Source organism: Ursus maritimus, unplaced genomic scaffold (assembly GCF_017311325.1).
Source record: "Ursus maritimus isolate PB19 unplaced genomic scaffold, ASM1731132v1 scaffold_2, whole genome shotgun sequence".
NCBI lineage: Eukaryota > Metazoa > Chordata > Mammalia > Carnivora > Ursidae > Ursus > Ursus maritimus.
The window spans coordinates 72,224,201-72,238,841 of record NW_024424452.1 but is presented as its reverse complement, the minus strand read 5'-3'; the positions used below and the strand labels follow the sequence as shown (position 1 = coordinate 72,238,841).

At 38.1% G+C, this 14,641-nt stretch overlaps 1 protein-coding gene across 3 annotated transcripts in view; it reads right to left on the bottom strand.

Moving 5' to 3' along the window:
• The window catches only part of POU2F1 (POU class 2 homeobox 1), a 166,121-nt gene that overhangs the window by 61,085 nt on the left and 90,395 nt on the right, over positions 1-14,641 (bottom strand). For 2 of the 3 annotated variants that reach the window (XM_040636160.1, XM_040636161.1), the window contains one exon: positions 7,617-7,682. In XM_040636160.1, the coding sequence (XP_040492094.1) occupies positions 7,617-7,682 (66 nt within the window). Of the gene's footprint in view, positions 1-7,616; positions 7,683-11,308; positions 11,589-14,641 lie in introns of those variants that run through there. The other variant, XM_008695587.2, reaches the window with a different exon arrangement.

Below are 14,641 nucleotides of genomic sequence, written 5' to 3'. Positions count from 1 at the left end.
ACACTAATAAATCTCACAGAATAAATATCCCTGGTTGCTAGAAACTTCTGATAAAATATTTTTGGAATGCAATTTCATAGATATATATTGGGTTGCATTAATAAACTTATTTGGTCTTTTCAGCTGCAAAAAGATCTTGACATCCTGGGGAAAAAATCATCTGAGTGAAAAATCAAAGTGAGTAAGGACAGAATGGGGAGGAGCTTTAGCACCATCATAATTCGGGTGAAAAAAAGACTTAAAGTTAATTGACCACAAAGAATCAACAAGTGAGTCTGCTGCTTTGAAGTAAGTTTTAATATTTCAAAACAATTAAATATGATCAGAAAATATAACATTTTTAGTTAAAAAATTTAAATCTAATATCATTTTTACCTTATCATAAAAAATAATTACAATAAATACCAATGGTAAGTTTTCAAAAATAACAATAAGCCAATGGTGATAGTAATGGTTGCACTGAAGTCTGAAGAACTGGACGCTGTCTGATTTTGAGGATGACAGGATGACATAGGATCTACAAATCTTAGGGCATGACGGAAGAGTCGGAAGGGATCAGAGAACTTCAGGACAGATCTCTCTCTCCCATCTTAGCTTAACGGCTTCTTCCTGCCGAGCACACACACTGCCTCCACCATCACACTGAAATGCTGTCCGGCCGGCCGAGCCCAGTTACAGCTCCACCTTCCACCAAGCCTTCCCTCACCCTCCCAGCTAGAAACGAGTTCCCCCACACTGAAGTCTCATGGACCTCTGCACACTTCTTCCGAATCTTCTATTACATTTGCATGATATTTCTCTGTAAGATAAGTTTATTGAGAACAAAATCAATATTTGATTCAACGTTAGTGATCTTACTAAGTATAGTACAGTATCTTGCACACCGAAGACAAAACATAAGGAACGACATAGCTCAAAGGACAAGAGAACAGCTCTGCTCACTTTTATAGATACGTGTGACCTTTCAAAAATGACCAAGCATCTCTGAGCCTCAATTTCCTAATCCATAAAAAGAGAAAAATAGTGCCTCATATGGTTGTTATAAGGATTAATTGAGACAATCTATACAAAGTGCTTAACACACCTAGTAAATACTTAATGATAGCCACTATTACTAGAGTATAAATTATTACTCTATAAGAAATTATTTAATAATAAATTAGTATTTGAAAATAAATATCAAGTAAATGGAGAAGACTTAAAATATGGCAATGACTTCCAGAAGAGCTTCCATTTCTTAAAAGATAGGGAAAATCATTTCAATCTGTGTTATTCCTAGGGCAGAATTCAAAAGAATATAGATAACAGAGCCGTACAACAACAGAAGAAGATGTATCAAAAACTACTGTTCCCTGTCGGTGGATGAGCCCGGGTTCAGGGTAAATGACCATTTGTCAGAAGTACTGATGAAAGAAGTCTGCCCTTTGATTAAAAGTGAGCAAGACTTTAAACTTTGTCCAATATTTCTAACATCAAAAAAAAAATGCTTTGGTTTTGTTTCTTACTGATGTTTATAAACCTTTATACAACTTTTTTTACTCTTCTGTTATTGGTAATACAGTTGATCAGATTTAATTTAGGGTAAAGCAGTGTAGCAGGCAGAACAGTGGCCAAAGGCGTGGCAAATCTCCAGAGCGGCAATCTCCAGAAGCTGTGAATATTTACTTTACCCAGCAAAAGGATTTTGCAGATCTGATTATGTTAAGAGTCCGGAGATAGGGAGATTATGCTAGAGTTTCTGGGCGGACCCTGTGTAATCACAATGGTCCGTGTAGGAGGAAGAGGGAGGCAAGGAGAGTCGAAGAAGATGTGAGGATGGAAGCAGGAGTCAGACAGACAGAATGACAGCTCTGAAGACATCTCACTTCTGGCTTTGAAGATAGAGGAAGAGACCATGAACCAAGGAACGTAGGTGGCCTATGAAAGCTAGAAAAGGGAAGGATAGAGGCTCCTGAAGGAATGCCTGCCTTACAACACCCTAATTTTAGAACTTCTAACCTCCAGAACTGTAAAGATAATGAATTTGTGTTGATTCACCCAGCAATTTCACTACTAGTTATTTAGCCCAAAGAACTGAAAACAGCGACTCTAAGATACTTGTGCACCACTGTTCACTGTAGTTGTAGCTAAACGGTGAAAACAACCCAGCCGTCCACCAACAGATGAAAGGATAAATACAACGTGGTACATACACTGGACTATTATGCAGTTATACATGCTGTAACGTAGACGAACCTTGAAAATATGCTAAATGAAATAAGTCAGACACAAAAGAAAAAATACTGTATGATTCCCATCCATAAAGTATCTAGAATAGGCAAATTCATAGAGACAGAACATAGATCGGAGGTTACCAAGGGCTGGGAGAAGGAAGAAATGGAGTTATTCCTTCCTCCAGGAGGAATATCCTTGGCAGCATCCTTGTCCAAAAAACTGTAAGAAATATCACTACTGTTCTCTTATCCGATGGATAATTTTTTTGAAAGGAAATTATTTTGGAAAAATAATCTGCTCTGCCATTTCTTCACTCGTGATCTTGGACTTTGTAAATTAGGCTACGAGAAGGTCATATAACCTGTCGGCCAGATGAGCTACATATTTGTTTTCTTTAAACTGAGCCTGACCCTCAAAAAGCTTATTAATCTTATTTATGTATTTATTTATATCAGTTCCTTAAAGGTAGCTATGTCAAAACTCATTCACTGTACTCAAACTCCCAAATCCATCTCATTCACTCTTTGAGGCAGCTTAAGATAATGAAAAGTAATGAAAGGCTCGTGGTCTTTACAATCACAAATTACTAAACAGCTCTGAGTTTAGTTCCCTTAGCTGTAAAACAGGTGTAACACTACTTACCTTATGGGAGTATTTTAACAATTATGATATAAAGCATACCTAATAAAGCATCTAGACATGCATATCTAGTAACATTTCAGTACATTTTAACTGCTGCTATTATTATATTATCCTTGTTTTCCTCTTAAATGACACAACTACTTTAATGATAAATGAAAAAAATGCAATCTAATATGAATTATTCCTCATTTTCCTTTTTCTTTCCACCTCAGTTTTGTCATTCTTCAACCCTACCTTCTCTCCAGTTGTAGAAAAACGGTTACATCATCTTCCTTTTTTTTTTTTTTTTAAGATTTTATTTATTTGAGAGAGTGCACGCCTGTGCATGAGTGGGGGGACGGAGGGAGAGGGAGAGAAGCAGGACCCCCCCCACCACCCGCTGACTGCAGAGAGTATTGTAGGACTGCAGGGCTCTGTGACTCCAGGGCTCCATCCCAGGAACCAGAGATCATGACCTGAGCCAAACTCAGATGCTTAACCAACTGAGCCACCCAGGCTGACCCTTGGTTTCAGCTCTGGTTGTGATCTCAGGGTCCTGGGAGAGACCCAGGCATCAGGCTCCGTGCTCAGTAGGAAGTCTGCTTCAGGTTTCTCTATCTCTCTCCCTCCTCACCACCCCCCCCCACTTGCTCGTTCTCTTCCTTTAAAATAAATAAACCTATTTTGTTTTTTTAAAGAAGGATATAGCCGGAGCCATCATACTGCCTGGCTTCAGACTATATTACAAAGCTATAATAATCTAAACAGTATCGTATTGGCTTTTACACCAATAAAAACCTGGACACCCATGTCCAGAAATAAACCCATGCACATATGGTGAATTTACGACAAAATATATAAAGAATTCACACAAAGTATATAAAGAACACACACAACTCAATAACGAAAAAAAAAAATCTGATAAAAAACGGGCAATTTTCCCAAAGAAGACATACAGATGGCCCACAGGCACATGAAAAGATACTCAACATCACTAACCATCAGGGAAACACAAATGAAAGCCACAATGAGATATCATCTCACATCTGTCAGAATGGCTACTATCAAAAAGACAAGAAGTAACAAGTATCGGTGAGGGTGTGCAGAAAAGGGAGCCTCAGTACACTGTTGGCGGGAAGGTACATTGGTACGGCTGCAACGGAAAACAGTATGGAGGATCCTCAAAAAACTAAAAATAGAACTACCAGCAATTCCCCTTCTGGGTTTCATCCAAAAAACAAAACAAAACAAAAATGCTAATTAGAAATGACATATGCATGCCCGTGTTCACTGCAGCATTATTCACAATAGCTAAGATACGGAAATAACCGAAGTGTCCATCCATGGATGAATGGATAAGGAAGATGTTGTATATGTACACAATGGAAAACTACTCGGCCATAAAAAGGAATGAAGTCTTGCCATTTGTGATAACATGAATGGATCTTGCTGATCTATTATGCTGATTGAAATAAGTCAGATTATGCTGAGTAAAATAAGTCAGAGAAAGACAAATACCATATGATCTCATTATATGTGGAGTCTAAAAAGCAAGACAAACAAACAAAACAAAACAAAATTCATAAATGCAGAGAACAGACTGGTGTTTGCCAGAAGGGAAGGGTGACTGGGGGGTGGACGAAAAGGGAAAAGGGGATCAAGAGGTACAAACTTCGGGTCATAAAATAGTAAGTCATGGGGATGTAATTACAGCAATGAAGACAATATTCAAAAATACTGTACTGCATATTATGTAACTTTATATGGTGACAGGGGAAACTAGACTTATGGTCATCATTTATGTGATACAAATATCCAATCATTATGTGGTATACCTAAAACTAATATAATGTTATATGTCATTTATACCTCAAGAAAAAAAAAATACTCAAATTTCCTCAAAGAAATATCACTATGATATTTTTCTTTAGCTCCTCTTGAATTACAATACAATAATCTACCCTGAATCTCTTCTCTGCATATCTGTTTTCTTAGTGGACTGCTAACTCTTCAAAGACTGAGGGAATCTCATCTATTTGCACTAGCATCTTGATAACACCACATATAATATTTTACATGACAGGCACTTAATGAATAAAGACACTGACAAACCTAAACTATAGGTTTTCTGTGAACACATAAGGGCTATCTGACAAAAGTGCATCATCGGATTTATCTGCTCAACTTAAGCAGATCGCTCTGGCAGGAGAAAGGCAAAGAAGAAAACTATCAAACACAATCTGAAATAATTTTACAGTATTACTCCCCGTAAAATGTCACAAATCAAAGTTGTTTTTTTTTCTAGAAATATTTAAAATTTTAGAAATCTACACAAAAGTATTCCAAATCCAAGAAAAGGTGAGACTTTAGTTTTATTACAACGCAAAGGGTTCTTTCTACTGAAAATTTTGTTATTCAATTAGTAGAAACTAAAACCCATATATCCTTTACAATTAAACAATCTGCAGGTCTGTTTGTTTTATTTTTAAATAAAAATCAATTTGTAAGCATGTTAACTGTCTGAGCAAACTGTAATTCTGTAACTGATATATCGGGCATTGTAATTTAATAGGCAAACTGGAACTCCAAGTTATTTTTATATTCCTAAACTAACTAACACCAGTAGGAGATGCTAAAAACATAGTGATAGGCCCTTAACATTTCAGAAACTGACATTCAAGGTTTTAGTTATCTTCAAGTGCATGTAAAGGTCTGTAACATGGAAGTAATTTGTAATTTTACAAAGGCAGCAAATGCTGAGTTTTAGAGACATTAAAAAGTAAAAATCTATATTGATACTGCTCAGTTCTAGGAGTCTGCCATACACTGCGTATTAAAACAAGTCAAGAAATTCATGAGACTGTATTAACAAGTGCTCCAGCTAGAATTTCTCTTCTATATAGCTCTGAAAATAGTTTTAGACTGGAATATATAACAAAGCATTGCTTAAATTTTCTGTTTTACAGTATTGGAATTCATGGGAAAAACCATATGCAGGGTGTAAATCCTCATTCTGCCTTTATTTCCTGGCTGGTTTTGTGCCTTGATTTCCTAGTCCTTGAAATAATAATACCTAACTTACAGGGCTGTCATTAAGAACTCAAATTGAAATCAGGTAATGGGTACAGTGCTTAAGATTTTTAAAAATATGCCATTGGGGGATTATTAAATGTAGGTGCTCAGTAAATGGGAGCCACTGAAACGTCTATTATTAGTAGGGGCCTCTCAAGGAGTCTGGTGACATTTTCAGTGTTCGCCCAATCATCTGAGAAATACATGCCTCTCCTTCGAAGTGGTTCCTTAGGCACACGTGCCCTGCACACTCTCCCCTAACGTCTTATGGGATCGACCGCCCTGTTTCTCTTTGCAAACAAGTCCCACGCCTAAGCTAGATGGCCAAAGCACTGGCAGATGGACAGTGCCACAAAATAATGCAAGACGGGGCCCAAACAGAGGACAGAGAAACAACAAAAATGAGACTGCAGCTGACAATCCAGACAGAACAGAATGCTGCCCTCGTCCTCCCCAGGAGATACTACGGCAGTCTACCTGGCTAGGCTCAGAGTGTTCGGAGTGACCTGTTCAGTACAACAGGATGCCCCATGGCTCAGCTGCACATAAACAGACAGGTCTACGTTAGAGATTAAAGGATTAACAAGTATCTCCAGGTGGAGAACAATTTCGAATGAAAAGATATGTAGGCGGGAACTGCTATATTGGTTCAACTCGTCTACTTCAAATTAAAAGATGTTGTGGCCAGTAGAGGTGAAAAAGATTGTTTCCAGGAGTGACTCTCATTCTTACTCTCTCCCATAGTTAGGCAATTTTAAAATGATGGGTCAAAGAGGCAACCCTCTCTCCAAGTGAAAAACCTAGTTTACTTTAGAAACTATTACTTTCTGTGTGTCCCTGCCCATAATTCCCTTCTTACACAGTTGAGTATTTTAATTTATGCCTCTTCCCCAGAAATTGGGGGAAGTTCCTGTACCATCTCCGGCAGATGATAAAGACACATGGTTCAATGTCCTCTGAGCAACGTAATGGATTAAGAGTACGGGTTGTGGAGACATTCTATCCTTTAGGGATTTACCTTTCTCTCATGGGGCCTCACTCTCCTCATTTATATGATATTAATTTACTCCTGATAAATAGTTAAATCAAGTATATATTTTTAAAAATCACCAAATAAAAGAACATACTAGAAATAGGTGTGTGTTTTTAACTATCTACTGACACTATCATAACTTCAATACAATTTATATTGAATGGGGGGGATGGACAACATTTACTATTTTGATTAACACCTGTAACAAGGGCAACGTTTTACTGAACGGTTACTGTATAGCTGGCACTGTGCTTAACCATTTCCTTTAATACTCACAATGACCTATAAAATATATTATCCCCATTTTATAGGTGAATAAAGTCTCAAAAGATTGGGGAAATTGCCTAAAGTCCAAAGCTAGTAACAAATCCCTGATTCATACCCAGAACTACCTGACCTGATTCACACCCAGAACTTCCATTAAAGGAAATGGACTATTCTCTCAACTACTTTAGAGTTTCTCTGATAAACAGCAACAAAAAGACGAAGCAATCTGCAGAAGAAACTAAATAATCTTAAACAAATGCCAGTTCCTGCAAGCACTAAATTATATCTGACAACTCAATACTCCAATTGGTCTTTATTTGCCGAACAGAAGTCACAGTTAAATGGAAAGTTTCTTCTGTTAACTCCATTAGATCTAGTTAAAAAGCTGGATCTGGGAATCATTTCTTACCTGTGTTGCCATCTCCACTCTCCATAGACGGTTTACTGGTTTCTGACGGATTGTTCATTCTTGAGTCTGCAATGAATGAGAGGTGAATGAGGTGGTTCTGTGTTTTGTTTTTTAAGATTTTGTTTATTTATTTGACAGAGAGAGAGACAGCCAGCGAGAGAGGGAACACAAGGAGGGGGAGTGGAAGAGGAAGAAGCAGGCTCCCAGCGGAGCAGGGAGCCTGATGAGGGGCTCGATGCGGGGCTCGATCCCAGGACTCTGGGATCACGCCCTGAGCCAAAGGCAGACGCTTAATGACTGAGCCACCCAGATGCCCCTGAATGAGGTTTTTTAAAAACTGGGGATGTGGTTAGGGAGGCAAAATTGCGGCAAAGGAAGGTTTAATAATATTGACTAATGTTACAGTCCTATAGTTCAAAGACAGATAGTGTCAACACTAAAACATTGGAAACTGTAATAAAAAGTTATCTGAAAGAAATTCAGGATTCCCTTAACCCTGAAGTGATCCACAAATAAACTGTCCTTCCAAAGAATTTTAATGTTCTTCTAACAAAGATAACTGAAATCAAACCTGAAAAAAAGTATACTAGAGTCTAACATGTAAATGGAGTAAATATAATATGAAGCATAAAATAAAGAAACAAAGCTGGGGCCAAGCACCTTACAAAGTAAAACATGCTACTCTCAAATAAAGTTTCTTCTTTTTTTTTTTTTTTTATAAGCAAAGGTATTCGTTAGTTACAGCCAAAACAATCCACTGGTAATCTTCATAAAAGACTGGGCAGTAACTCAACCTAACAGAATAAAAAGAAAGTATGTCTAAGAAAAAAATCTCCTTATTTACTCCCAGCCTAGAAAAACTGTGTGTCAAAGTGAGAATATGTCAAATTCATACCTCAGTCATAAACCAGCATAAGAAGCTGCATCACAAGCCATAACAGCTATATCAATAATTTCACAATTGAACCACAACCACACCCACCTAAAAATACTACCTATCTGATACCCCCTAAAACCTCCTTTTTTTTTTTTTTAAGATTTTTTAATTTATTTATTCAACAGAGATAGAGACAGCCAGCGAGAGAGGGAACACAAGCAGGGGGAGTGGGAGAGGAAGAAGCAGGCTCACAGTGGAGGAGCCTGATGTGGGGCTCGATCCCATAACGCCGGGATCACGCCCTGAGCCGAAGGCAGACGCTTAACCGCTGTGCCGCCCAGGCACCCCCCCTAAGAACCTCCTGATGTGGGTGTCATCTCTTTAATGAAAGTTTTCATAGTCAAAAAGTTTTCATCAAGCAGTATCAGGTATCCCAGAAGATACACAAGAGACAAGACCAAGTCTGCTTCTCGTCCACCTTTTTAATAGGGTAAAACCCAAATATACATTTAATACATACCTTATTCTACTTCTACTGTAAACCCAAACTTAGCATATTTGTCATCAAGTTTACTATCAAGCAAGTTCCCCCTTTCCCCCTACTGGGTTAAGAACCATTTAACTATAATTATTAGTTGAGAATAATAAACTATATTATATTTGAATGTTTCACTGAAGAGTACATTTTGTCATCTGCTTCAATGTTTAACTAGGAAACCAAAACAATCGTCAGAAGTCCCAGCCATGCTGTCCATAGCTGCTTTCTCCAAATGCGCAAGTGATGACAGACAATCAAGAGTCCTCCTCCCAGAGATTTCACTTCCAACCTGGAAGCTATGTAAAACCTTTTCTAATACAGGTTTTGAAACAGATGTTTGTCTTATGGTCTTAAGCAGTTTGATCATATCTTTGGTTTGTTCTTCAGATGTTCGAAGGATTCAAATTCGTTTTTCTGTGGTCATAAATGAGAGCAGTTCTATAACTTCCTTGCCTCTACTGTACAGAAAAATTTAAATGTCACTGAAAGCATACTAAGGTTTGAAAGGAACAGGTGTACAACTCAGTGAAAATCAGCTTTCTGAATGACTTAATCAAAACCTTATGAAAGTCCACAAGATCACAACAAATGTTAATATACCATTAAACATACATTCTGCTCAATGTTTCCTTTAGAATGTTGAAAGAAAGTGGGAATCATATGAAGCAGTTAATAGTCATAAAAAGGGTAGCATATCTTTTAAACAAAGAAGTAGGAATAATTCTTAACAAGTCACAAGCCTGTGCTGTGCACCTCATATTCCAATTTCCACACATCTAAACTGAAAATTATGTCACAGGTATTGTGTGAATCTTCTAAGCCTTTTCTATTGAACCGTCCAGCTTTAGAGACATTTAACAAAATTACTTCACAAACACATACACATGTAAATAAAACAAAATTCTGACTAACTGTACAAGACTGTTCAAATGACTTACTGTTCATTACAAATAACAGAGACAGAATTTCTAATTCTAAATATTTCAAAAGGCTAAAAATATTTCAAAAAGGTATATTTCCTTTCTGGAGTTCCCAACATAGATGTAAAAGAGTAAATCCAAGTAAGTTCTCTTTTGATATCTGAAGTTTTTTTTTCTCTCTGGGCACACGGAGCTGACTGTATAGGAGTCTAATACAGTCTACAAACTGTTCCTGGATTAAATTCTTGCCATCAGTTTGTTGTTTTAATTGTGGTTTTTATTGTGCTGTACAAATATTACTACTGCCTTGAGTTTCGGCCCTTCCTTCTGCCTAACAATGTAAACATTTTCAGAACTATCCTTTAATTTTACCCTTAGCAACTGTGAAGGAGATGGGGGGGTCAAGCCTCAAATTTTCAAGCAAGAAAAATGACATACAGGGGAAAAAAAAAATCACCTGCAAAGGTTTTCAACCTAAAATATCAAAGTCCTGGAGTTTGTATCATCTGACTCTCCAGGTGACCAGAGTCACCTAAAGAGGTTTCAAGAATTTTGCATACAAACAGACAAATCTCAACACAAAACAGAGCCACCATGAGTCACAGTATGTCTCAATCTATTTTAAATCTCAGTTACCAAAGACAGTTTATATAATCAAGCCTCACACCCCTCTCTCCTAAAACATTTGTTGTTCTATAGAGAAAACTCTAAAAATAGGTTTTTCCACACTTAAAATTGTTTTCTGAAGAAGTTGATTTTTTTTAAATAAAAAAGGCTAATATCAGTTAAAATTTGAAAAGTTGATAGTTTCTCAAATCTGGAAACTGATCAACAGTCCTATGGCAGTAACCACCGCAATTAGCCTCTGCATTAGCATTCATGGGAGCCATTCTGCACTATGGCTCCACCTTATTTTTCACTATGCACTTTTGGTTTTTATAGAAGACATTCACATTAGGTATGCAAAACATTTTTATTAATATGTACACATTATTTAGGTACACTTTATACCTTGTTTCAGATTTAGATGTGTTTTTAGAACTACATGAAATGCTCCCAACAGATATTTATATTATTCCAAAAAGCAAAAATGTACTCTGTTTAAGTTGAATTCCCAATCTATGCTATTTACTGAAAATGTCCTCTGAACCAGAAGAGCTAGTGGTAGGGAGGGACCTACTGCAAATTCGAGTAAGCTCGTGCCTTGCAAATGCTTTCCTCCTTCTCTGCTCCATCCACCTCTTTTCCCCCCTCCCCCGAGTTGGTTGCATATGCGATTAAGCATTTATGCATAGTCAACCCCACACATGCCATTTCCATATTAAAGCTTATAAGAAAGAAGTGTGCTGGTACCCACCTAGAACATAGTCACTGCAGTCCAGCATTGCTGTGAAATCTTCTAGAGGTTCAGACAGTCCAGAGCAAGGAAGAAACAGGTAGCAGTTTGGGGTGGGGGAAAGAAGGTAACTACTATTTCTACCAAATCTACACTATGTTCTTAAGAGAACAAGGGTGGGAGGTGGAAAGTGGATTAGGGGGAGAAGCAAAATACAACTTCAGTTACACCATAGCAATCTTCAACTGAATAAGGAAACTTCAGTTGCTCAGAGGAGTTTTAGTCTCTCCTACCAGCTAGGACTGACATTGTCAAGGCAACTGAAGCATGAAAAGTTCCCCTTTTTGTAATAAAATAGAAACAAAGATTGCAGCTGGCAGTTTCCATAATGAAGCTTAATCAGTATGCGTGTGATTAGGGCCTTATGCAAATCTCTCCTCGTTAGCACAGCAGCCAGCACTTTGAAGTCCACGAACAATTCATTTACAGAACACACTGAAAGCACTCCCTGCATAATTTAAATCATTGCATAAATATTTATCAGGCCATTTGCATATTAATTGGCAGTGCATGAAGGGAAAAATTATCTCCTGAGTGCCAGCATAATAATTAGGAGGATAAAATGAGATTTCTTCCAATGGCCTGGCTTCTCGGACCTAACTTGAGATAGTACTGGGGGAGAAGGGAGAGACAGGAGACAGAGTTCTGCTAAAATGGCACTGAAATGACACGTACAAATTAGAAACAACTCTACAGACTTAAGCACCTTTAATCTTATTCCTCCTGGCAACAATGACTTCAGTAATAAGAGGATTTGCAAAAAGCTTTCTACACAATCCAAATAATCCCAAGGAAACAATTAGCAAGGTAGGAGCAGAACATAGGGCTGTCAAGATGGTGCTAGCCTCCTGATAGGGAATTTTCCAAATATTAACATACACTGTCTGGGGAAAGTCCTACTTTAAAACAAGGCAACAATATAAACCCAGAAACAACGCAAGAGCTATACAATTATTTTCAGGAGTATGGAAATTCATCATCTATAAATCTTTTTATACTACTAAATTAACAGAATAGATTAGCTGAATGCCACATATGCAGTATCCTTCCCCCATCAAAATCAATCCAAAGTAGAAGACAGTTTGTTATTTATAATATCAATCATGAAAAAAATGGGTCATAAAAATTATGGACTTAGTATTTTCAAGTAAATTTCACCTAATGTATATGAAAAAATATGTATTTATACTCTTTACTAAAGAATATAGCTATTCGATTTAAAGTAAATTTACAAGGTAAAAACATCAGTCCAAAACTTTTTAGGCATTACGACAGGACATTCCGCTGTAATCACCATAGACAACTCAGGAGAAGACTTATAAAAATCCTATGAAGTAGGTATTACTACCTTCTTTGTAAAAAAACAAAACACACACACACACACACACACACACACACACAAGGAAACTGAGGCACAGTGAGCTGGAGCACTTTACCCAATGTGACACTAATAATTTGGAGTCAGGATCTAAAACCGGGTTTTGCTGACATCACAATTTGAGCCCTTGGCTATTATTAAACATTATGGCCCAGGTATACACTTATGGAAGTAGGAGGCATGGGGGGGAGCCTTAAATAAGGCAGCAGATTAAAAAGCTGGTTTTCAGTGTAGTGAGGACACTAATAATTGGTGACAAAGATTTTGTGTCTAAAAGTCAAGTATGTACAGATACACAGAAGACTGCCCTAGAATTGAGGGGAGTTCTCCAGGGTATTATCCCACTAATAACTTTTTATTTAGAACTAGTCTTCAAGCATGCCTACCATCTGATTATTAAAAATATGTGTTTTTAAAATATTTTTATTCATTTATTTATCAGAGGGATAGAAAGAGAGCACAAGCAGGGGCAGCTACAGGCAGAGGGAGAAGCAGGCTCCCCGCCGAGCAAGGAGCCCGCCACGGGGCTCGATCCTAGGACCCTGGGATCATGACTTGAGCCAAAGGCAGACGCTCAACCGACTGAGCCACCCAGGTGTCCCCAAAATATGTATGTACTTTTCCCCAACATTATAGTTGAAATTAAACTCAACATGCATATGTGGAAATGAAAGACAAGACTTCTACAATGGACCTTTAAAAAGATTTCTTTGCAAGGCAATAAATTGGGTAGGAACAGAACCAAAAATCTTTCTTAAGTTTTAGATAAGCACGCTATTTATACTGCTAGTTTTTCCATTGTACAGAATCACAAAATCCATATGAGGAGAGAGTTTAGGGGAGAAATTTAACACTGCCACTCAGTACTGGTGAGACTCAGTTCCTTCCCTTTTCAAACCCTAATTTTCCCATCTGTAAAATGATAATATCCTTTCTCATGAGGTTGCTGTGAGGATAAATGGGACTGAGCCTCTTAGACTTGCTCCTGGAGTGGGGCACGAGGCGGCTTTGCCAGGGGAGACACCACGACGCAGGATAAACAGGCTAATCTTTCAACAGCACCAATTTTATTCAATAATAATTCACAACGCTTTGTAGTAAAACAATCAAGACTATATTATACAACAGAATATAAAATTCAAATGAGTTTTTAATGCCTTGGACTATATATGTTCTACTTGGTGAGAAAATACTAGAAGCAATGATGACGGTGACTGGTACATAGTGGATGTCAATATACGTTTCTTTCCCTCCTCTTTTGCCTTCATAACATTAACATTTACTGCCTGTACTTATTATAGAAGATCTCTGCAACTCACCATCTACTTTTTATGCTGTATGCAGTGACTCCTCTAAACTACCTTTCTGATACCAATTTGGTTCTTCACAAATCAGCTAAGTATGACTTGTAGCTGCAGCCAGACCATCACTGCCAACGAAGAAGCGTTTGCTGGAAGGTACCCTTTCAGGCGCAGGACCTTTCCAGTGTTAATAACCACCTCCCTCAAGCCAAGAGAGTCCCACAGGGCCTCTGCATAGAAGGGGGCCAAGAGCTCACCAACGCACAAAGGCTGCTATCCAGAGAGGGACCCCTGTCTCCTCTACTACAAAAGTCATTCATTATCTTCACTCCAGGAACAGGAAGAGGGGCAGGAGAAGGCAGTGCTGAGATGCGGCTGTCCAGTGACAGGAAGCCTCGCCCATGCAGTGGACTTCATTACCATGGGAAGGACAAGAAAACTCCCAGTTGCCACCCTTGATGTGGGTACTCTACACATTCTAAAAGGCAGGTTTAAATACAGAAGGCTGTCTAGGCCTTTACAGATGGACTGTGAGAGGCTGGCTACCATCTATCTCTCCCCCGTACTCCACCAACTATGGCAAAGTTAGATCCAAAAGAAGGGAACAGACAAGCT